The 26,227-nt window shown below is 41.8% G+C and overlaps 1 protein-coding gene across 1 annotated transcript in view; it reads right to left on the bottom strand.

Moving 5' to 3' along the window:
- The window catches only part of LOC106598629 (isocitrate dehydrogenase [NADP], mitochondrial), a 145,597-nt gene that overhangs the window by 8,368 nt on the left and 111,002 nt on the right, over positions 1-26,227 (bottom strand). Inside the window, exons 7-9 of the mRNA XM_045708425.1 lie at positions 16,779-16,930; positions 12,793-12,905; positions 5,069-5,166 (exon numbers count right to left, since the gene is read on the bottom strand). Of these exons, the coding sequence (XP_045564381.1) occupies positions 5,069-5,166; positions 12,793-12,905; positions 16,779-16,930 (363 nt within the window). The remainder of the gene's footprint in view (positions 1-5,068; positions 5,167-12,792; positions 12,906-16,778; positions 16,931-26,227) is intronic.

The raw sequence follows: 26,227 nt of genomic DNA, 5'->3' as shown, positions 1-26,227 counted from the left end.
TATATACAGGGGGTACCGGTACAGAGTCAATGTGGAGGCTATATACAGGGTATTACGGTACAGAGTCGATGTGGAGGCTATATACAGGGTGTTACGGTACAGAGTCAATGTGGAGGCTATATACAGGGTGTTACGGTACAGAGTCAATGTGGAGGCTATATACAGGGTGTTACGGTACAGAGTCAATGTGGAGGCTATATACAGGGTGTTACGGTACAGAGTCAATGTGGAGGCTATATACAGGGGGTACCGGTACAGAGTCAATGTGGAGGCTATATACAGGGGGTACCGGTACAGAGTCAATGTGGAGGCTATATACAGGGGGGTACCGGTACAGAGTCAATGTGGAGGCTATATACAGGGGGTACCGGTACAGAGTCAATGTGGAGGCTATATACAGGGGGTACCGGTACAGAGTCAATGTGGAGGCTATATACAGGGGGTACCGGTACAGAGTCAATGTGGAGGCTATATACAGGGGGTACCGGTACAGAGTCAATGTGGAGGCTATATACAGGGGGTACCGGTACAGAGTCAATGTGGAGGCTATATACAGGGGGTACCGGTACAGAGTCAATGTGGAGGCTATATACAGGGGGTACCGGTACAGAGTCAATGTGGAGGCTATATACAGGGGGTACCGGTACAGAGTCAATGTGGAGGCTATATACAGGGGGTACCGGTACAGAGTCAATGTGGAGGCTATATACAGGGGGTACCGGTACAGAGTCAATGTGGAGGCTATATACAGGGGGTACCGGTACAGAGTCAATGTGGAGGCTATATACAGGGGGTACCGGTACAGAGTCAATGTGGAGGCTATATACAGGGGGTACCGGTACAGAGTCAATGTGGAGGCTATATACAGGGGGGTACCGGTACAGAGTCAATGTGGAGGCTATATACAGGGGGTACCGGTACAGAGTCAATGTGGAGGCTATATACAGGGGGGTACCGGTACAGAGTCAATGTGGAGGCTATATACAGGGGGTACCGGTACAGAGTCAATGTGGAGGCTATATACAGGGGGTGCCGGTACAGAGTCAATGTGGAGGCTATATACAGGGGGTACCGGTACAGAGTCAATGTGGAGGCTATATACAGGGGGTACCGGTACAGAGTCAATGTGGAGGCTATATACAGGGGGTACCGGTACAGAGTCAATGTGGAGGCTATATACAGGGGGTACCGGTACAGAGTCAATGTGGAGGCTATATACAGGGGGTACCGGTACAGAGTCAATGTGGAGGCTATATACAGGGGGGTACCGGTACAGAGTCAATGTGGAGGCTATATACAGGGGGTGCCGGTACAGAGTCAATGTGGAGGCTATATACAGGGGGTGCCGGTACAGAGTCAATGTGGAGGCTATATACAGGGGGTACCGGTACAGAGTCAATGTGGAGGCTATATACAGGGGGTACCGGTACAGAGTCAATGTGGAGGCTATATACAGGGGGTACCGGTACAGAGTCAATGTGGAGGCTATATACAGGGGGTACCGGTACAGAGTCAATGTGGAGGCTATATACAGGGGGTACCGGTACAGAGTCAATGTGGAGGCTATATACAGGGGGTACCGGTACAGAGTCAATGTGGAGGCTATATACAGGGTATTACGGTACAGAGTCAATGTGGAGGCTATATACAGGGGGTACCGGTACAGAGTCAATGTGGAGGCTATATACAAGGGGTACCGGTACAGAGTCAATGTGGAGGCTATATACAGGGGGTACCGGTACAGAGTCAATGTGGAGGCTATATACAGGGGGTACCAGTACAGAGTCAATGTGGAGGCTATATACAGGGGGGTACCGGTACAGAGTCAATGTGGAGGCTATATACAGGGGGTACCGGTACAGAGTCAATGTGGAGGCTATATACAGGGGGTACTGGTACAGAGTCAATGTGCGGAGGCACCGGTTAGTCGAGCAGCGTGAAACAGGGGGTGGGGGGGACAATGCAAATAGTCTGGGTAGCCATGTGATTAGCTGTTCAGGAGTGTTATGGCTTGGGGGTAGAAGCTGTTTAGAAGTATCTTGGACCTAGACTTGGTGCTCCGGTACCGCTTGCCGTGCAGTAGCAGAGAGAACAGTCTTTGACTAGTGTGGCTTTGACAATTGTTAGGGCCTTCCTCTGATACCGCCTGGTATAGAGGTCCTGGATGGCAGGAAGCTTGGCCCCAGTGATGTACACACTAACCACTGTAGTGCTTTGCGGCCGGAAGCCGAGCAGTTGCCATACCAGGCAGTGATGCAACCAGTCAGGATACTCTCGATGGTGCAGCTGTAGAACCTTTTTGAGGATCTGGGGACCCATGCCAAATCTTTTTAGTCTCCTGAGGGAGAATAGGGTTTTTGTTGTGCCCGCTTCACGACTGTTTTGGTGTGTTTGGACCATGATAGTTCATTGGTGATGTGGACACCAATGAACTTGAAGCTCTCAACCTGCTCCACTGCAGCCCCGTCGATGAGAATGGGGGCGTGCTCGGTCCTCCTTTTCCTGTAGTCCACAATCATCTCCTTTGCCTTGATCACGTGAGGGAGAGGTTGTTATCCTGGCACCACACAGTCAGGTCTCTGACCTCCCAATAGGCTGTCTCATCATTGTCATCTGTGGATCTGTTGGGGCGGTATGAAAATTAAAGTGGGTCTAGGGTTTCTGCAGATTACCCACTCGCCGTCGGTTCGTTACAAGGCACCCCAATATCTCTGTCGCTTTCTCATGCGAATGACGTGGATTTGGGCCTTGTCGGGTGTCTGAATTAAATCCTTCGCGTCCGACTCATTAAAGAAAAAACTTTGTCCAGTACGAGGTGAGTAATCGATGTCCTGCTATCCAGACAGTGGCAGAAACATTGTGTCCAAAATAACTTACAAATAACGCGGAAAAAAACACAATAGCACAATTAGTTAGGAGGCTGTAAAACGGCACCCATCTCCTCCGGCGTCACTTTTTCCACGAACATCAATAACTAATATAATAATATATTACAGGTCAGGGTTTTAGTAGTTAGAGATATTACAGGGTTTTAGTAGTTATTGAGATATTACAGGGTTTTAGTAGTTATTGAGATATTACAGGGTTTTAGTAGTTACTGAGATATTACAGGTCAGGGTTTTTAGTAGTTAGAGATATTACAGGGTTTTAGTAGTTATTGAGATATTACAGGGTTTTAGTAGTTATTGATATATTACAGGGTTTTAGTAGTTATTGAGATATTACAGGGTTTTAGTAGTTATTGATATATTACAGGGTTTTAGTAGTTATTGAGATTTTACAGGGTTTTAGTAGTTATTGAGATATTACAGGGTTTTAGTAGTTATTGAGATATTACAGGGTTTTAGTAGTTATTGAGATATTACAGGGTTTTAGTAGTTATTGAGATATTACAGGGTTTTAGTAGTTATTGAGATATTACAGGGTTTTAGTAGTTATTGAGATATTACAGGGTTTTAGTAGTTATTGAGATATTACAGGGTTTTAGTAGTTATTGAGATATTACAGGGTTTTAGTAGTTATTGAGATATTACAGGGTTTTAGTAGTTATTGAGATTTTACAGGGTTTTAGTAGTTATTGAGATATTACAGGGTTTTAGTAGTTATTGAGATATTACAGGGTTTTAGTAGTTATTGAGATATTACAGGTCAGGGTTTAAGTAGTAATTGAGATATTACAGGGTTTTAGTAGTTATTGAGATATTACAGGGTTTTAGTAGTTATTGAGATATTACAGGGTTTAAGTAGTTATTGAGATATTACAGGGTTTTAGTAGTTATTGATTTATTACAGGGTTTTAGTAGTTATTGAGATATTACAGGGTTTTAGTAGTTATTGAGATATTACAGGTCAGGGTTTTAGTAGTTATTGATATATTACAGGGTTTTAGTAGTTATTGATATATTACAGGTTTTAGTAGTTATTGAGATATTACAGGTCAGGGTTTTAGTAGTTATTGAGATATTACAGGGTTTTAGTAGTTATTGAGATATTACAGGGTTTTAGTAGTTATTGATATATTACAGGGTTTTAGTAGTTATTGATATATTACAGGGTTTTAGTAGTTACTGAGATATTACAGGTCAGGGTTTTTAGTAGTTAGAGATATTACAGGGTTTTAGTAGTTATTGAGATATTACAGGGTTTTAGTAGTTATTGAGATATTACAGGGTTTTAGTAGTTATTGAGATATTACAGGGTTTTAGTAGTTATTGAGATATTACAGGGTTTTAGTAGTTATTGAGATATTACAGGGTTTTAGTAGTTATTGAGATATTACAGGGTTTTAGTAGTTATTGAGATATTTCAGGGTTTTAGTAGTTATTGAGATATTACAGGGTTTTAGTAGTTATTGATATATTACAGGGTTTTAGTAGTTATTGAGATATTACAGGGTTTTAGTAGTTATTGAGATATTACAGGGTTTTAGTAGTTATTGAGATATTACAGGGTTTTAGTAGTTATTGATATATTACAGGGTTTTAGTAGTTATTGAGATATTACAGGGTTTTAGTAGTTATTGAGATATTACAGGGTTTTAGTAGTTATTGAGATATTACAGGGTTTTAGTAGTTATTGAGATATTACAGGGTTTTAGTAGTTATTGAGATATTACAGGGTTTTAGTAGTTATTGAGATATTACAGGGTTTTAGTAGTTATTGAGATATTACAGGTCAGGGTTTAGTAGTTATTGAGATATTACAGGGTTTTAGTAGTTATTGATATATTACAGGGTTTTAGTAGTTATTGAGATTTTACAGGATTTTAGTAGTTATTGAGATATTACAGGGTTTTAGTAGTTATTGATATATTACAGGGTTTTAGTAGTTATTGAGATTTTACAGGATTTTAGTAGTTATTGAGATATTACAGGGTTTTAGTAGTTATTGAGATATTACAGGTCAGGGTTTTAGTAGTTATTGAGATATTACAGGTTTTTAGTAGTTATTGATATATTACAGGTTTTAGTAGTTATTGAGATATTACAGGGTTTTAGTAGTTATTGAGATATTACAGGTCAGGGTTTTAGTAGTTATTGAGATATTACAGGGTTTTAGTAGTTATTACTTGATGAGGTCTGGGTTTCCATCCAGTTTCCCTCGGTGTTCCAGCCCTCTGGTCCAGGCAAAGATACTGGCGATGGGGTTGGTGCTGGTGGGTCGGCCCTACAGGAGGAGAGAGGCCAGTGTTAACAGAAGCCCTGTTTTTACCTGCATCCTTCATCCTGTCATGACTGTCCTGTGAGGATCCGACTGGATCAGATCAGCTTGGCAATGGATGACAGTAATCAGACCCTCTCACACACACAGGGGAGCTGCTGGGGGGTTGACATCTCACGCCCAATTGTAAATTAAAAGGAGAGGAGATCCAGAAAACATCCCTCACCAAATTCACACAGGAATGTTCTACACAGAGACTTTTCCCACTGAAACTTTAACAGAGAATGTGGAGAATAGTTTTCTATAGCTCGCCTCTGACCAATGTCATTTGGGTTGTTATTTTGTGATGTCATAAAAAAAATACTGTAACTTGAAAAGGATATACACTTCATGTACGAAATCTCCATCTTTTACATTGTGAAAAATGATGAAAGTATTTATGTTAAGATATGAATGTGATTTTAGGAGCCACAAGAGATAATTTGTCTCCTATAAACTTTGCACAGTAAGTAGCCACACCCCGAGTGACGTCAGAGAGTGTGTCAGCCTGACGGAACCATCCCTTTTTGACCAGGAAGTACATAAACGGCTGATTAGCTGTCCTAAGTAAAGTATCTAGAAAAGCTAATTTAAGTGGGACCATTCTACTACTCTTCAAACTGTCGTATTCTACTACTCTCATCACCCTTTGCGAACCATCAACACGGCTGGCTAGCCTATCTTCAAATAAGCAGCTTCAAGAGCGAATGGAAAGTAGAATAAACTCTGTAGTTCTGTTCAGGACGACACGACACAGAGAAGAGCAACAGTGGAAGAGACGGGTGAACGACCCCTCTTGGACAATCAGAGCCTTACGAGCTGTCATAGTCCGTGTATGTAGGTGGCAGGGAAGTCAGGCGCAGGAGAAAACAGAGTGGTTTAAAAATTGAATATTTATTTCCAAAACCAACGTAGAAAAAGAATCCGGGTAAAACAATAATCCATCGCACACCGATACAGAAACAACACGTACATAACAAACAAACAATCACCGACAGAGAAATGAGAGGAAGCAGAGGGTTAAATACACAACATATAATTACTGGGATATGAAACAGGTGTGTAAAGAGACCAGACAAAACCAATGGAAAATGAAAAACTGATCAATGGTGGCTAGAAGGCCGGTGACGTCGATCGCCGAACAAGGAGGGGCATCAACTTCAGTAGAAGTCGTGACACGAGCGTGCCGCGGCTCAACAACCTTCCTATGAAGGACCTGGTTCCGACAGAGATCCACGGCAAACTAAGGAATTTACACGGAAAAACATTCATGCTTTCTTACTCCAAATGGGCGGCGGTTCACGTGCAAAGTATATGATTACTGTGAGAGTAGTTCCTCCAATGTATCAACGATAAGTGTCTCTTTCTCTCTCTCTCTCCATCTCCTTTGTAACAAGCCGCCATGTGTTGTGTCAGTCCGCTAGGGACCTGTTCCTAATGTATTAAGTGTGTATGTTTATCCTGTGTTATCATTTAGTTAGCTAGTAAATACATTATTAAACCAATTTGTGTAGTACTGAATCATAAGTAAGGCTGGGTTTTTTTTGCAGATGCAGGTTACGACTGTTCAGAATGATGATATGATACGAAGTTATGACTAATATGTTGATTATTTTATGATGGGTAAACCTTTAGATTTGAACTCTTTAAACAACCGCTCTCGTGGTGCCCCAAATTCCTAATGAGTTAATTGTTACATGTTTAATTTATTTTGGGTAACAATTAAACATAGTTAGTTGATTAGATAAATAACAGTCAACAGATTAATGAAAGTAAAGTCACGACAATCCTGATCCTGCCCATTTTACACTTATAACATCTGATCAAAATAGATACAGTACCAGTCAAAGGTTTGGTCACCTACCCATTCCAGGGTTTTTCTTTATTTTAATTTTTTTTCTACATTGTAGAATAATAGTGAAGACATCAACTATGAAATAACACATATGGAATCATGTAGTAACCAAAAAAGTGTTAAACAAATCAAAATATATTTTATATTTGAGATTCTTCAAAGTAGCCAACCTGTGCCTTGACGACAGCTTTGCACACTCTTGGCACTCTCAACCAGCTTCATGAGGTAGTTACCTGGAATGCATTTCAATTAACAGGTGTGCCTTAAAAGTTCATTTGTGGAATATCTTTCCTTCTTAATGCGTTTGAGCCAATCAGTTGTGTTGTGACAAGGTAGGGGTGGTATACAGAAGATAGCCCTATTTGGTAAAAGACCAAGTCCATATTATGGCAAGAACAGCTCAAATAAGCAAAGAAAAACAACAGTCCATCATTACTTTAAGACATGAAGATCAGTCAATCCGGAACATTTCAAGAACTTTGAAAGTTCAAGTGCAGTCGCAAAAACCATCAAGCGTTATGATTAAGCTGGCTCTCATGAGGACCAACACAGGAAAGGAAGACCCAAAGTTACCTCTGCTGCAGAGGATAAATTCATTAGAGTTACTAGCCTCAGATTGCAGCCCAAATAAATGCTTCACAAGAGTTCAAGTAACAGACACATTACAACATCAACTGTTCAGAGGAGACTGCGTGAATCAGGCCTTCAAGGTCGAATTGCTGCAACAAAAGCACTACTAAAGGACACCAATAACAAGAAGAGACTCGCTTGGCCAAGAAACATGAGCAATGTACATTGGACAGATTTGGACATTAGACTGGTGGAAATCTGTCCTTTGTTCTGATGAGTCTAAATTTGAGATTTTTGATTCCATTAACCGTGTCTTTGTGAGACGCAGAGTAGGTGAACGTATGATCTCCACATGTATGGTTCCCACCGTGAAGCATGGAGGAGGAGGTGTGATGGTGCTTTGCTGGTGACACTGTCAGGGATTTATTTAGAATTCAAGGCACACCTAGCCAGCATCGCTACCACGCCATCCCAGCTGGCTTGCGCTTAGTGGGACTATTATTTGTTTTTCAACAGGACAATGACCCAACACACCTCCAGGCTGTGTAAGAACTATTTGACCAAGAAGTAGAGTGATGGAGTGCTGCATCAGATGACCTGGCCTCCACAATCCTCCGACCTCAACTCAATTGAGATGGTTTGGGATGAGTTAGACCGCAGAGTGAAGGAAAAGCATCCAACAACTGCTCAGCATATGTAAACACCGGCTCAAATCGGTCTTCTGTAGCAAAATTTGAAATTGTGTTTTTTTACATTGGATAAAAGTACAGACTCAGAGCTACAAAATAGTATATCATACACTACAGTTGAGGAAAAATGGGAAAGTAATTTTGCTTTAAAAGTTGATCAACTTGTAAACTCACTTTTGAGAAAATGGCCTTTGAATGTTTTGGTAGTACTATTGGAGAGCCCTTCTTTGTCTACACCCATTAAACATCGTTCACACCCTCTTGAGCTTTAGCCCCACCCATCTCCAAGGGTTGATCTGAGCGTTCTGTACTAACAACAGCAGTCAAGCACCCAAGCTAACTTGCTAGCTACTTCCAGACATCTAAGAGAGAGAGAAAAGCTCACTGAACATTACTCGCCCTAGCAGAGCTGGTTAGGCTGTTACAGTATGTTATCCAGAGCATTGGTGACTGCAACTGTGCTGTCAGATTGTCCATTCATAAATTCAGAGTGTTTCGCGCTCAGAGCGCACACTGGACGCTCTGAGCGGATGAGTAGGGTTGATCCAAACGTTCTGACCTCACAACGGTAGTCAAGCATCCAAGCTAACATTGGCTAGTTTGCTAGCTACTTCCAGACACACAATGAGAGAGCACCCCACTCTGACCATTTTACTCACCCTAGTAGAGCTGGTTAGGCTGTTTTCAGAGCGTTGGGGACTGTAACTGTGCTGCTGGCAACAATTTAACCTGTTAGGGCTAGGGGGCAGTATTGACACGGCTGGATAAAAAACGTACCCGATTTAATCTGGTTACTACTCCTGCCCAGTAACTAGAATATGCATATAATTATTGGCTTTGGATAGAAAACACCCTAAAGTTTCTAAAACTGTTTGAATGGTGTCTGTGAGTATAACAGAACTCCTATGGCAGGCCAATACCTGAGAAGATTTCAAGCAGGAAGTGGCCTGTCTGAGAAGTAGTGTTTCATCTTGGCTCTTTTTATTGAAGACTCAGGATCTGTGCAATAACGTGACACTTCCTACGTCTTCCATAGGGTCTCAGAGCCCGGGAAAAAGTTGAACGATATCGAGGCAGCCTCTGGCTGAAACACTTTATCGCTTTTGGCAAGTGGCCACTCAGAGTACTATGGGCTTAGGCGCGTGCCCGCTTCGACCGAATGCTTTGTTTTCCTTTGTCTGTTTATCTAAACGCAGATTCCCGGTCGGAATATTATCGCTTTTTTAGGAGAAAAATGGCATAAAAATTGATTTTAAACAGCGGTTGACATGCTTCGAAGTACGGTAATGGAATATTTAGAATTATTTTGTCACGAATTGCGCCATGCTCGTCACCCTTATTTAGCCTTTCGGATAGTGTCTAGAACGCACGAACAAAACGCCGCTGTTTGGATATAACGATGGATTATTTTGGACCAAACCAACATTTGTTATTGAAGTAGAAGTCCTGGGAGTGCATTCTGACGAAGACAACAAAGGTAAGAACATTTTTCTTATAGTAAATCTGACTTTGATGAGTGCTAAACCTGCTGGGTGTCTAAATAGCTAGCCCTGTGATGCCGGGCTATCTACTGAGAATATTGCAAAATGTGCTTTCACCGAAAAGCTATTTTAAAATCGGACATATCGAGTGCATAGAGGAGTTCTGTATCTATAATTCTTAAAATAATTGTTATGCTTTTTGTGAACGTTTATCGTGAGTAATTTAGTAAATTCACCAGCAGTGTTTGGTGGGAATGCTAGTCACATGCTAGTCACATGCTAATGTAAAGAGCTGGTTTTTGATATAAATATGAACTTGATTGAACAAAACATGCATGTATTGTATAACATAATGTCCTAGGGTTGTCACCTGATGAAGATCATCAAAGGTTAGTGCTACATTTAGCTGTGGTTTGGGTTTATGTGACATTATATGCTAGCTTGAAAAATGGGTGTCTGATTATTTCTGGCTGGGTATTCTGCTGACATAATCTAATGTTTTGCTTTCGTTGTAAAGCCTTTTTGAAATCGGACAGTGTGGTTAGATTAACGAGAGTCTTATCTTTAAAATGGTGTAAAATAGTCATATTTTTGAAAAATTTAAGTAATAGCATATCTAAGGATTTGAATAACGCGCCACAGGATTCAACTGGCTGTTGAGTAGGTGGGACGCAAGCGTCCCACCTAGCCCATAGAGGTTAATGACGCTTTTTTTGGCCAACGTTTACTGACACCAGCCATATTCAACAGGTGTTTAGAGTTCGTAAATTCATCAGTTATTCTGCACTCTGGCACCACTAAAACGAGAATCCTTTGTTAAGACATGTAGCTAGCTAGCTAGCTAAACAATGAACCATAATCCAAACTCATGACATTACTACCCTTCATGAATCTGCAGGTAGCTAACCAACCATGTTCAATAGCTAACCTAACATTAGGCTATTACTAGTGGCTCTGAGATACAAATTATAAGATCATACACGTAATGTTAGTTAGTGAGCCAGACAGCTAACATTAGCTAGCTAGCTAACAGTACACTTTAACTTTAAATGAAAATACTTTGTTTAAATTAAAAAGGTGTAATATCTAAAAATGTAGCGAGCCCAACTATCTTACCTGTGGTCTTAATTCGGAGTAGATAGAGCAAATTTACTAGCTACTACGTCTATCAACAGTTGTTACAGTGACATTCTAATGAAATGGTTACTTGCATAGTGGAGTATTTTGTTAAGACATGTAGCTAGCTAGCTAAACAATGAACCATAATCCCAACTCATGACATTACTACCCTGCATGAATCTGCAGGTAACTAAACAACCAGGTTGAATGTTAGCTAGCTAACATTAGGCTATAACTAGTCAAGCAAATGTGTCTGAGATACAAAGAATAAGATCATACACATAACGCTAGCTAGTGAGCCAGCCAGCTAACGTTAGCTAACTAACAGTACACTTTAACTTGACATTACATTTTTTTGTAGTTTTACTACACACATTTTTTTTTAAAGGCAGTGTTAAACAGGATTACCTGGACATACTGACCAGCTCAAATAGACAGAAGCGTGCTATATGGCAGACCAATCCAAACTCATCTCTCGGCATGTCCAGCCCACTCATTATCTCAGCCAATCATGGCTAGCGGGAAGGTTGCTGACTTTTTCTGAGCTAAACCAACTAGGCTTGTAATTTAACAATTTTATTAGTATTTACAGATGGCATACAAGTTTGTTATTAAGGCACATGAAAGTTCACATGTTCGAGAAGGCATTTCTGCCAAAATAAAACGCATTTTGATGAAAAAAAGAAAAAGGTTTATGTTCAAACGGCTCTCCTGTGAAATAGTGACCCGTGACATATGCCTAGTTTTCTGAAACGGTCAGAAACTCTTTCAAGACTGCTGGAAAAGCATTCCAGCTGGTTGAGAGAATGCCAAGAGTGTGCAAAACTGTCATCAAGGCAAAGTGTGGCTACTTTGAAGAATCTCAAATATGAAATATATTTTGATTTCTTTAACACTTTTTTGGTTACTACATGATTCCATATGTGTTATTTCATAGTTTTGATGTCTTCACTATTATTCTACAATGTAGAAAATAATAAAAATAAAGAAAAACCCTTGAATGAGTAGGTGTGTCCAAACTTTTGACTGGTACTGTATATATTCTTTTATCATCTAAAAATGTGGGAACAATCAGAATGAGGACAAGATCAGGACAAAGAATTCATGTTAGAACCAGGTATAAACATGCCTAGTGTAATGGTTCTGGTAGCTCTACCATACAGGAGGACAGGGGATATTTTAACAGTGACATGGTGGTCTACCCTACAAGAGGAGAGAGGATTTTTCTAACAGTTACTGGCTATACAGCAGCAGCATCATTAGCAATTAGACTGAATTTCCCACCAGCGTGGAAAGGTCCTAATGCTCAGTTGCTGGTTACCGTGGCGTGAGTCAGGGATAGAATCAGGGTTAGAGGTTCCTTACCCTCTGGTGTTGGGTTAGGGATAGGGTTAGGGTTAGAGGTTCCTTACCCTCTGGTGTTGGCGGTAGTGCCGTGGGTTAGGGTTAGGGTCAGGGTTAGGGTTAGAGGTTCCTTACCCTCTGGTGTTGGCAGTAGTGCCGTGTCACAGTGCCGTGGGCTAGGGTTAGGGTTAGGGTCAGGGTTAGAGGTTCCTTACCCTCTGGTGTTGGCGGTAGTGCTGTGGGCTAGGGTTAGGGATGAAGCAGGGTTAGGGTTAGGGTCAGGGTTAGAGGTTCCTTACCCTCTGGTGTTGGCGGTAGTGCTGTGGGCTAGGGTTAGGGATGAAGCAGGGTTAGGGTTAGGGTTAGGGTTAGAGGTTCCTTACCCTCTGGTGTTGGCGGTAGTGCCGTGGGCTAGGGTTAGGGTTAGGGTTAGGGATAGGGTTAGAGGTTCCTTACCCTCTGGTGTTGGCGGTAGTGCTGTGGGCTAGGGTTAGGGTTAGGGTCAGGGTTAGGGTCAGGGTTAGAGGTTCCTTACCCTCTGGTGTTGGCGGTAGTGCCGTGTCACAGTGCCGTGGGCTGCCTCCGCCTCAATGGTCTTCCCATCAGGACACACCAACACTGACGTCATTAGACCCAGGGAGCCAAAACCTATGCAACAACAACAAGAGGGTGTCTATGAGGACTGGCCACCCCTCATAGCCTGGTTCCTCTCTAGGTTTCTTCCTAGGTTCTGGCCTTTCTGGGGAGTTTTTCCTTGCCACCGTGCTTCTACACCTGCATTGCTTGCTCTTTGGGGTTTTAGGCTGGGTTTCTGTACAGCACTTTGAGATATCAGCTGATGTAAAAAGGGCTTTATAAATAAATTTGATTTGATTTTGTCATCAATAGCATGGCAGAGGATATCCAATCACCCTCCACTGTGTCTTAGGAGTTCAGCCAGGTACAATGTCTTCAGAAAGTATTCATACCCCTCGACTTATTCCACATTTTGTTGTTACAGCCTGAATTCAAAATGGATTCAATTTATTTTTCTCACCCATCTACACACAATACCCCATAATGACGACGTGAAAACATGTTTTTAGACATTTTTGCAAATGTATTGAAAATTAAATACAGAATCTTACACCCGAGTCAATACTTTGTAGAAGCACCTTTGGCGGCAATTACAGCTGTGCGTTTTCTGGGTAAGTCTCTGAGCTTTCCACACCTGGATTGTGCAACATTTTCCCAATACTCTTTTCAAAAGTAAAATTGTTTGTTGATCATTGCTAGACAACCATTTTCAGGTGTTGCGTCTTGGTAAGGAACTCCAGTGTATATTTGGCCTTGTGTTTTAGGTCATTGTCCTGTTGAAAGGTGAATTCATCTCCCAGTGTCTGGTGGAAAGCAGACTCAAACCATGTTTTCCTATAGGATTTTGCCTGTGCTTTGCTCCCTTCCATGTATTTTTTTATCTGGAAAAGCCTCCCAGTCCTTAATGATTACAAGCATACCCATAACATGATGCAGCCACCATTAGGGCCAGACGGATTACCAGGACGTGTACTCCGAGCATGCGCTGACCAACTGGCAAGTGTCTTCACTGATATTTTCAACCTGTCCCTGTCTGAGTCTGTAATACCAACATGTTTTAAACAGAACACCATAATCCCTGAGCCCAAGAACACTAAGGTAACCTGCCTAAATGACTACCGACCAGTAGCACTCACGTCTGTAGCCATGAAATGCTTTGAAAGGCTACCCTTTGACGAGTGGTGTAAAAATACTTTAAAGTACGACTTAAGTAGTTTTTTGTGGTATCTGTACATTACTTTAGTATTTATATTTTTGGCAACATTTACTTCACTACATTCGTAAAGAAAATAATGTACTTTTTACTCCATACATTTTCCTTGACACCCAAAAGTACTCGTTACATTTTGACAGGAAAATTGTCGAATTCACACACTTATCAAGAGAACATTCCCTGTCATCCTTTCTGCCTCTGATCTGGCAGACTCACTAAATACAAATGCTTCGTTTGTAAATCATGTCTGAGTGTTGGAGTGTGCCCCTGGCAATCCGTCAATAAAAATACAAAAAATTTAAATTGTGCCGTCTGGTTTGCTTAATATAAGGAATTTGAAATAGTTTATATTTTTACTTTGATACTTAAGTACATTGTGCCCCTGGCTATCCGTCAATAAAAAATAAACTACAATTGTGCAGTCTGGTTTAATATAAGGAATGTGAAGTGATTTATACTTTTACTCAAGTATGACAATTTTGTTGTTTTTCCACCACTGGATGTGGCTGGGGGTTATAGCGTTTCTTTCACATGACCCATCAATTTAGACAAGTGTGTATGTGTCATCTAATATTTATAAAATATTTTTATCTGGACACTTTCTGTTTAACTGGAATGTTCCTTGATGTAGGCCACTACCACTTTTAGTCTTCATCTTTACTACTCACTGTGAACAGCTGAGTGGGTGGAGACAAAGGAGAGCTCTCCAGTAGGCACCAAAACTTTCAAAGGTCCTTTTCTCAAAAGTGTGTTTACAAGTTAATCAACATTCAAAGCAGATGAAGTGTATGAAATACCATTTTCTAGCTCTGAGTCTCTACTTTTATCCAATGTAAAAAAATATATACATTTCAAATTTTGCTACATAAGACCGATTTGAGCTGGTCAGTCACATTTCAAATTTTCATTTTTAATTACTTTTTTTATATCTCAAAAAAAAAAAAATCCACTTTGACAATATGGGGGTATTGTGTGTAGGCCAGTGATACAAAATACAAATTGTATTCATTTTAAATTCAGGCTGTAACTCTACAAAATGTGGAAAAAGTCAAGGGGTGTGAATACTTTTTGAAGGAACTGTACATCCAGACTTTCTGATGTGATTATACTTTAAGAGGACTCCTGCTAGCTACAAGGTGGGCCTTTCTCAGCAATAAAAACATGAAACCCTTTGAAGTTAAGAGAAAATATGAGATTATATTGGACGATGAATGGAACATATGTATGTACAGTTAGACTGTGGTTTCACCTTGAGCCAGTATGTCAGACTGAACATTTTCATAATAATAATAACTATATTACTGTATGTATATACAGTATATTATATATTAGTGTTGGTGTCACCTTGGGACAGTATGTCAGACTGAACAATTCCATTATGGTTTTATTATATTACTGTATGTATATACAGTACATTATATATTATTACTGTATGTACAGTACCAGTCAAAAGTTTGGACACACCTACTCATTCAAGGGTTTTTCTTTATTTACATTTTTTTTTTTACATTGTAAAATATTAATGAAGACATTAAAACTATGAAATAACACATACGGAATCATGTAGTAACCAAAATAATGTTAAACAGATCAAAATATATTTTACATTTTACATTCTTCAAAGTAGCCACCCTTTGCCTCGATGACAGCTTTGCACACTCTTGGCATTGTCTGAACCAGCATCATGAGGAATGCTTTTCCAAGGAGTTCCCACATATGCTGAGCACTTGTTGGCTGCTTTTCCATCACTCTGCGGTCAAACTCATCCCAAACCATCTCAATTGGGTTGAGGTCGGATGATCGTGGAGGCCAGGTCATCTGATGCAGCACTCCAATACTCTCCTTGGTCAAATAACCCTTACACAGCCTGGAGGTGTGTTGGGTGATTGTCCTGTTGAAAAACAAATGATAGTCCCACTAAGCGCAAACCAGGATAGCGTAATGCTGCAGAATGCTGTGGTAGCGATGCTGGTTAGGTGTGCCTTGAATTCTAAATAAATCACTGACAGTGTCACCAGCAAAGCACCATCACACCATCACACCTCTTCCTCCATGCTTCACGGTGGGAACCATACATGTGGAGATCATCCGTTCACCTACTCTGCGTCTCACAAAGACACGGTTAATGGAATCAAAAATCTCTAATTTAGACTCATCAGACCAAAGGACAGATTTCCACCGGTCTAATGTCCAAATCTGTCTAATGTCCATTGCTCGTGTTTCTTGGCCCAAGCAAGTCTCTTATTATTAGTAGTGGTTTAACTGCAGCAATTCGACCATGAAGGCCTGATTCATGCAGTCTCCTCTGAACAGTTGATGCTGAGATGTGTCTGTTACTTGAACTCTGTGAAGCATTTATGAACATGTCCTCTGCAGCCGAGGTAACTTTGGGTCTTCCATTCCTGTGGCGGTCCTCATGAGAGCCAGTTTCATCATAGCGCTGGGATGATTTTGAGAATGCCAAGAGTGTGCAAAGCTGTCGTCAAGACAAAGGTTGGCTATTTTGAAGAATCTCAAATATAAAATATATTTAGATTTGTTTAACACTTTTTTGGTTACTACATGATTTCATATGTGTTAGTTTATAGTTTTGATGTCTTCACTATTATTTTACAATGTAGAAAATCGTCAAAATCAAGAAAAACCCTTGAATGAGTAGGTGTCCGAACCTTTGACTGGTACAGTATATACAGTATATTATATACTGTATATACAGTACCAGTTGGTCTCACCTTGAGCCAATATGTCCGAATGAACGTCTCCGTCGTAGTTCTTGCAGGCCCAGACGAAGCCTCCGGAGGACTTTAGGACTTGTGCCACCATGTCATCAATGAGGCGGTGCTCGTACCAGATCTTCAGCCTGTCAAACTCTGGCTTGTAGTCCCTGTAGAGAACACAGGGGAGCTTTTAAAGCAGGCTTAGATTAACTGTTAACACTGGGGAAGAATCTGCAAGGAACGGTACTGTCTACCTTGGCAAGCCACTTTGGCATGTCAATAACTTTATATGGTTTTTATGTGGTCTTTTTTATGGTGAATAGACTGTGGCCTCTATTCAATCCGTATCACGGAATTTCAGCGTGGTAGAAAATGGCGCCAGAGGGGATGGCTGCCGTTTTACAGGCTCCTAACCAATTGTGCTATTTTGTGTGGTTTTTTTGCATTGTTTGTAACTTATTTTGTACATAATGCTGATGCTACCGTCTCTTATGACCGAAAAGAGCTTCTGGATATCAGAACAATGATTACTCACCTCAAACTGGATGAAGATTTTTTCTTTAACCTGTTGAGGACAGACGTTCCGCTAGCGGAACCCCTAGCCAACAGCCAATGGCATCGCACGGCGCGAAATACAAAACAAACTAAAATACCACAATTCAATTTTCTCAAACAATCAACTATTTTACACCATTTTAAAGATAAGACTCTCGTTAATCTAACCACATTGTCCAATTTCAAAAAGGCTTTACAGCGAAAGCAAAACATTAGATTATGTTAGGAGAGTGCATAGACACAAATAATCACACAGCCATTTTCCAAGCAAGCATATATGTCACATAAACCCAAACCACAGCTAAATACAGCACTAACCTTTGATGATCTTCATCAGATGACACTCCTAGGACATTATGTTATACAATACATGCATGTTTTGTTCAATCAAGTTCATATTTATATCAAAAACCAGCTTTTTACATTAGCATGTGATGTTCAGAACTAGCATACCGACCGAAAACTTCCAGTGAATTTACTAAATTACTCATGATAAACGTTCACAAAATACATAACAATTATTTTAAGAATTATTGATACAGAACTCCTTTATGCAATCGCGGTGTCAGATTTTAAAATAGCTTTTCGGTGAAAGCACATTTTGCAATATTCTGAGTACATAGCTCGGCCATCACAGGCTAGCTATTTTGACACCCACCAAGTTTGGGACAACCTAAATTCAGAATTAGTATTTGAAAAATTGGATTAACTTTTCTGTTCTTCGTCAAAATGCACTCCCAGTACTTCAACTTCAACAATAAATGTTGTTTTGGTTCCAAATAATCCATAGTTATATTCAAATTGCTTTGTTTTGTTTGTGCGTTCAGGTCACTATCCGAAGGGTGACGCGCGAGCGCATTTCGTGACAAAAAAATTCAAAATATTCCATTACCGTACTTAGAAGCTGTCGTGTCTTTGGGCACCATTAACTGAAGACATGTTTATCAAAATAGCTCCCTGTAATTATTATCACGTGATTAAACTGATTAATCGTTTAACTGTAATTAACTAGGAGATCAGGGCACCAAGGAAAATATTCAGATTACAAAGTTATAATTTTCCTAATATAACTTTCCTATATTATATTATAACATTATATATTATATTATATTATAGTATAGGCCGATTATCTTCTGGTTTAAATGGTGTATTTTACCTCGCGTCCAGTCTCATTCCAAACGTCGTAAATTGTTGTATCTGCACGAACCCAGCCTTTACTAAGTCATCATCCATACATCAACTGTCTTAAAATCATGTATTTACTAAACAAAGTAATTCACAGAAAGTATACAAACAGTAGTTATCGTTACAAAGAAATGGTAGAGGAATGTGCCCTAGTGGGCTAAACCGGCATGGCAGCTTTTTAAGTAGAGGGATGCAGGGTCAAACCTATTGGCCAACTCGTAATGGAGTGGAGGCCTGGTCTGAAGAAAGTAACCCTGGGTGGGGTTTTTTTTGTCGAATGACAGAAAAAGGCTGTCTCAGCTTAACCTGTTAGGGCTAGGGGGCAGTATTGACACGGCTGGATAAAAAAACATACCCGATTTAATCTGGTTACCACTCCTACCCAGTAACTAGAATATGCATATACTTATTACATATGGATAGAAAACACCCTAAATTTTCTAAAACTGTTTGAATGGTGTCTGTGAGTATAACAGAACTCATTTGGCAGGCAAAACCCGGAGACATTTTCTGACAGGAAGTGGATACCTGATGTGTTGTATTACCTTTAAACCTATCCCATTGAAAAATACAGGGGCTGAGGAATATTTTGGCACTTCCTATTGCTTCCACTAGATGTCAACAGCCTTTACAAAGTGTTTTGAGTCTTCTGGAGGGAGATCTGACCGAACAAGAGCCATGGAACGATGATGGCCCATTAGACACCTGGCGCGCGAGTTCATGTTGGGTACCCTCGTTCCAATATGTTATAAAAGAGTATGCATTCGTCCACCTTGAATATTATTCATGTTCTGGTTAAAAAAGGCCCTAATGATTTATGCTATACAACGTTTGACATGTTTGAACGAACGTAAATATAATTTTTCCCCTCGTTCATGACGAGAAGTCCGGCTGGCTTAGATCATGTGCTAACAAGACGGAGATTTTTGGACATAAATGATGAGCTTTTTTGAACAAAACTACATTCGTTATGGACCTGTGATACCTGGAAGTGACATCTGATGAAGAGAATCAAAGGTAATGGATTATTTACATAGTATTTTCGATTTTAGATCTCCCCAACATGACGTCTAGTCTGTATCGCAACGCGTATTTTTCTGGGCGCAGTGCTCAGATTATTGCAAAGTGTGATTTCCCAGTAAGGTTATTTTTAAATCTGGCAAGTTGATTGCGTTCAAGAGATGTAAATCTATAATTCTTTAAATGACAATGTAATATTTTACCAATGTTTTCTAATTTTAATTATTTAATTAGTGGTGCTGACTTGACTGCCGGTTATTGGAGGGAAACGATTTCCTCAACATCAATGCCATAGTAAAACGCTGTTTTTGGATATAAATATGAACTTGATAGAACTAAAAATGCATGCATTGTCTAACATAATGTCCTAGGAGTGTCATCTGATGGAGATTGTAAAAGGTTAGTGCATCATTTTAGCTGGTTTTATGGTTTTGGTGACCCTGTCTTTGAATTGACAAAACATTACACACAACTCTTGTAAATGTACTGTCCTAACATACTCTAAATTTATGCTTTCGCCGTAAAACCTTTTTGAAATCGTAAAACGTGGTTAGATTAAGGAGATGTTTATCTTTCAAAGGGTGTAAAATAGTTGTATGTTTGAAAAATTTGAATTTTGACATTTATTTGGATTAAAATTTGCCGCTCTTGAAATGCACCTGCTGTTGATGGAGTGCACCACGGGTGGCACGCTAGCGTCCCACCTAGCCCATAGAGGTTAAGCTTTGAACAGAAATACAATTCTATCACATTAACATCAGTACATAGCCTCTCAACATATTCCAAATAGCTTGAATCTTATTAAATCATTGTATACAACCATTTAGATGCTAGTCCCATAGCTGAGGCTATTATATAAACCTTAGTATGGTAATATGGTACTATTGTCTCCAATGGGTATCATTGTTCGTAGCTGGATTCTTCACCGATCTTTTATACCTTCTCCAGAACATAAATGTCGTTCGGTACCCCAATTCTGTGAGTTGGAAGAATTTCCTTTGTCTCTCTATGAAACCCCTCTCTGTCTCAACTGGGCCATGCGGCAGGACATTCTCCTTTAGAATTTTACGACCGCCTTCACAGGGCCTGGGTCGGGAGAGGTAGGTAGGGGGATGGTGCAAGGGGGGAGGGGGTCAACTGTGCTCCCTGTTCCCAGAGAGAGAGCAACGTCATGACAAAGCTTGTCAAACGCTGTTTAAAATCAATTTCGATGCTATTTTTCTCGTAAAATAGCGATAATATTCCAACCGGGCAACGTTGTATTTATTCAAAGGCTGAAAGAAAAAAATGGAGTAGTCTCGTGACCGTGTATCTCCAGTGTCACTGTCCCCAGGGTGACCACTTACAAATTCTCCTGCTGTTCTTTGCCCAGAGACAGCAGACACCCCATTCCACTTTCTGCCGGCTTTAGAGAGCCAATAGAAGCCTTAGAAAGTGTCATGTTACAGCACAGATGCTGTATTTTCAATAGAGATGCAACAGAAGGACAAAAAATTGTCAGACAGGGCACTTCCTGTATGGAATCTTCTCAGGTTTTGGCCTGCCAAATGAGTTCTGTTATACTCACAGACACCATTCAAACAGTTTTAGAAACTATCCAAATCTACTAATTATATGCATATTCTAGTTTCTGGGCAGGAGTAGTAACCAGATTAAATCGGGTACATTTTTTATCCGGCCGTGAAAATACTGCTACCTATCCCAAAGAAGTTAATGAGTCTGACGTGAAGGATATGATGTTGCTCCCAGACAAGGCCCAAATCCCTGTCATTCACATGAAGAAAAGAAGGAAATAACATGGGTGCAGAACAGCTATGACAGGTAAGACAAGAGGTGGGTGTGTGTCTATTTGTCAATAACAGCTGGTGCGCGATGTCTAACATTAAGGTCGTCTCGAGGTATTTCTCGCCTGAGGTAGAGTACCTAATGATAAGCTGTAAACCACCGTATCTAGCAAGAGAGTTTTCAACTATATTTTTCGCAGTCGTCTATTTACCACCACAAACCGATGATGGCACTAAGACCGCACTCAACGAGCTGTATAAGGCCATAAGCAAACAAGAAAATACTCATCCAGAAGCCGCGCTCCAAGTGGCCGGTGACTTTAATGCAGGCAAATGTTTAACCAGAGGGAAAAAAACTCTACATCACCTTTACTCCACACACAGAGTGTCACGGTTGTCGTTGGGAAAGGAGGACCAAAATGCAGCAGAAACAAGTGTACTCATCCTCTTTATTAAATAAAGAAGGAAAACTGAAAACAACAAACACGTACACTGAAACACTACGACAAAATAACAGTCTGGCAAGGCACACGGCTAAACACAGAACAATCTCCCACAAAACCTACACCAAACAATTACCCATATATAGGACTCTCAATCAGAGGCAACGAGGAAGCACCTGCCTCCAATTGAGAGTCCCAACCCCCCCATTAACCTAACATAGAAATACACTCACTCGACTAGACATAGAAATACCTAAACATAGAACATAAACCAAAACCCGGAAATAATAAATCAAACGCCCTTCAACAAACACACCACCCCGAACCACATAAAACATAAAACAAATAACCTCTGCCACGTCCTGACCAAACTACAATAACCATTAACCCTTATACTGGCCAGGACGTGACACAGAGACACGTACAAAGCTCTCCCTCACCCTCTATTTGGCAAATCTGACCATAATTCTATCCCCCTGATTCCTGCTTATAAGCAAAAGCTAAAGCAGGAAGTACCAGTGACTCGCTCAATACGGAAGTGCTCAGGTGAAGGGGATGCTACGTTAAGGGACTGTTTTGCAGCACAGACTGGAATATGTTCTGGGATTCATCCAATGGCATTGAGGAGTTTACCACATCAGTCACCGGCTTCATCAACAAGTGCATCGACGACGTCATGCGTACATATCCCAACCAGAAGCCATGGATTAGAGGCAACATCCGCACCGAGCTAAAGGCTAGAGCAGCTGCGCTCAAGGACTGGGACACTAATCCGGATGCTTATAAGAAATCCCGCTCTTCCCTCAGACGAACCATCAAACAGGAAAAGCTTCAATAGAGGACTAAGATTGAATCATACTACACCGGCTCTGACGCTCGTCGGTTGTGGCAGGGCTTGCAAGCTATTACAGACTACAAAGGGAAACCCAGCCGCGAGCTGCCAAGTGACGCCTTCCAGATGGGCTAAATGCCTTTCATGCTCGCTTCGAGGCAAGCAACACTGAAGCATGCATGAGAGCATCAGCTGTTCCGGACGACTGTGTGATCACGCTCTCCGTAGCCGAAGTGTGCAAAACCTTTAAACAGGTCAATATTCACAAGGCAGCAGGGTCAGACGGATTACCAGGACGTGTACTCAGAGCATGCGCCGACTAACTGGCAAGTGTCTTCACTGACATTTTCAACCTCTCCCTGACCAAGTCTGTAATACCTACATGTTTCAAGCAGACCACCATAGTCCCTGTGCCCAAGAAAGCAAAGGTAACCTGCTTAAATTACTACTGCTCCGTAGCACTCATGTCGGTAGCCATGAATTACTTTGAAAGGCTGGTCCTGGCTAACATCACCTCCAGTGGTGTGGGGGCTGTGCTTTGGCAAAGTGGGTGGGGTTATATCCTACCTGTTTTGCCCTGTCCGGGGGTTTCATCGGATGGGGCCACAGTGTCTCCTGACCCCTCCTGTCTCAGCCTCCAGTATTTATGCTGCAGTAGTTTATGTGTCGGGGGGCTAGGGTCAATCTGTCACATCTGGGGTATTTCTCTTGTCTTTTCCGGTGTCCTGTGTGAATTTAAATATGCTCTCTCTAATTCTCTCTTTCTTTCTCTCTTTCTTTCTTTCTTTCTTTCTTTCTTTCTTTCTTTCTTTCTTTCTTTCTTTCTTTCTTTCTTTCTTTCTCTCTCTCGGAGGACCTGAGCCCTAGGACCATGCCTCAGGACTACCTGGCTTGATGACGCCTTGCTGTCCCCAGTTCACCTGGCCGTGCTGCTGCTCCAGTTCCAACTGTTCTGCCTGCAGCTATGGAACCCTGACCTGTTCACCGGACGTGCTACCTGTCCCAGACCTGCTGTCCCAGACCTGCTGGGACCCTGACCTGTTCACCGGACCTGCTACCTGTCCCAGACCTGCTGTTTTCAACTCTCTAGAGACAGCAGGAGCGGTAGAGATACTCTCAAAGATCGGCTATGAAAAAGCCAACTGACACTTACTCTTGTGTTACTGACTTGTTGCACCCTCGACAACTACTATAATTATTATTATTTGACCATGCTGGTCATTTATGAACATTTGAACATCTTGGCCATGTGCTGTTATAATCTCCACCCGGCACAGCCAGAAGAGGACTGGCCACCCCTCATAGCCTGGTTCCTCTCTAGGTTTCTTCTTAGTTTTTCCTAGCCACCGTGCTTCTACACCTGCATTGCTTGCTGTTTGTGGTTTTAGGCTGGGTTTCTGTACAGCGCTTTGAGATATCAGCTGATGTAAGAAGGGCTATATAAATACATTTGATTTGATTTGATCATCCCAGAAACGCTAGACCCACTTCAATTCGCATATCGCCCCAACAGATCCACAGATGATGCAATCTCAATCGCACTCAACACTGCCCTTTCCCACCTGGACAAAAGGAACACCTATGTGAGAACACTGTTCATTGACTAAAGCTCAACGTTCAACACCATAGCGCCCACAAAGCTCATCAATAAGCTAAGGACCCTGGGACTAAACACCTCCCTCTGCAACTGGATCCTGGACTTCCTGATGGGCCGCCCCCAGGTGGTAAGGGTAGGCAACAACACATCTGCCACATTGATCCTCAACACAGGGGCCCCTCAGGGTTACGTGCTTAGTCCCCTCCTTAGTCCCCTGTTCACCCACGACTGTGTGGCACAACTCCAACACCATCATTAAGTTTGCTGATGACACAACGGTGGCCTGATCACCGACAACAATGAGACGGCCTATAGGGAGGAGGTCAGAGACCTGGCTGTGTGGTGCCAAGACAAAAACCTCTCCCTCAACGTGATCAAGACAAAGGAGATGATCGTGGACTACAGGGAAAAAGACGACCAAGCACGCCCCCATTCACATCGACGGGGCTGTAGTGGAGCGGGTCGAGACTTTCAAGGTCCTTGTTGTCCACTTCACCAACAAACTATCATGGTCCAAACACACCAAGAAAGTCCTGAAGAGGGCATGACAATGCCTTTTCCCCCTCAGGAGACAAAGATTTGGCATGGGTCCCAAGATCTTCAAAAGTTCGGCTGCACCATCCTGACCAGTTGCATCACTACCTGGTATGGCAACTGCTCGGCATCCGACCATAAGGTGCTACAGAGGGTAGTGCGTCCGGCCCAGTACATCACTGGGGCCATGCTTCGTGCTATCCAGGACCTCCGTATTAGGCAGTGTCAGAGGAAGGCCCAAAAATGTGTCAAAGACTAAAGTAACCCAAGTCATAGACTGTTCTCTCTGCTACCGCACTGTCATGGTCCACCTGTCACCAGAGGGCGTTAGAGACCGTCCTAGAGACATTAACGACACTCAGGTGTGTCCAATTTACTCATTATGATTTCCCTGTTAAAAGTAGTGTGTTTTCTGTTGTCCTTTACAGAAGCTTGAATTGTTTACCATGTACGTTTGTTTCCTTGAGTTTTTGAGACTTGTTGTTTTTTTAAGTATACAGTGATCCTGTGGTTACCGTTTCTCAGTAAAGTATTATGTTTATTCTGAACCACTGATTCCTCGTCTGGTCTCTTCTCTGCACCTGTCTCCAACCTTTTCACATCACAGCAAGCTTCTGCCAAAACATGGACCCAGCAGAGATCACCCAGATCAAGAATGTTGTTACCCACCAAGGAGTACTGCTGGGGCGGCAGCAAGAACAACTCTCCCACCCAGGAGGATCCAAGGGGTTCCTCACTCAGTGTTCTCTGGTGTTCGAGCTAAAGTCCTCCTCATTCCACACCGATCGGGCCATGATCGCTTACATCATCTCTCTACTCTCGGGCAAGGCCCTGGCATGGGCAACGGTGGTGTGGGAACAGCAGCCTGTCATGTCTACTCCCGCTCCCCCTCTCCAGCGCTCGACGTCACCAGTTTATTCATTATTATGCACACCTGCCACCATCATTATGCTCACCTGCGCCTCATGACTCACCTGGACTCCATCACCTTCCTGATTACCTCCCCGATATCGGTCACTCCCTTTGGTTCTTTCACCAGGTGTTATTGTTTCTGTTCCTGTGTTTGTCTGTACGCTACTCCTGTTTCTTGTTTTGTTCCATGTTCCGTTATTTATTAAATTCACTCCCTGTACTTGCTTCCCGATTATTAGCGTACACGTTACACAGCCACCATCCTGCAGCTCCATATTAGCCTTCATTGCCGAGCTGCAACGAGTCTTCAACCACCCATTCAGTGGACAAGAAGCAGCCAGCCGACTGTTCAACATCCACAAAAGGGCCAGAACAGTGGCTGATTTCGGCATTGAGTTCCACACCCTCGCTGCCAAGAGCGGGTGGAATGCGGAGGCCCAGGTCATCGCTTTCCACCAGGGTTTGTCTAACTCCATCAAGGATGAACTGGCCTCTCGGGAACTGGAAGAGGACCTTGAGTCCCTGATAATGCTGGCAATCAGAATCAACAACCGCCTCCGAGAACACGTGAAACAGCGCCTTTTTGACACCACCCCATTATC

The sequence above is a fragment of the Salmo salar genome, chromosome ssa26, assembly GCF_905237065.1.
Source record: "Salmo salar chromosome ssa26, Ssal_v3.1, whole genome shotgun sequence".
Taxonomy (NCBI): Eukaryota; Metazoa; Chordata; class Actinopteri; order Salmoniformes; family Salmonidae; genus Salmo; species Salmo salar.
Note: the sequence above shows the minus strand (reverse complement) of the source record. Positions and strands in the feature narration are given on the sequence as shown.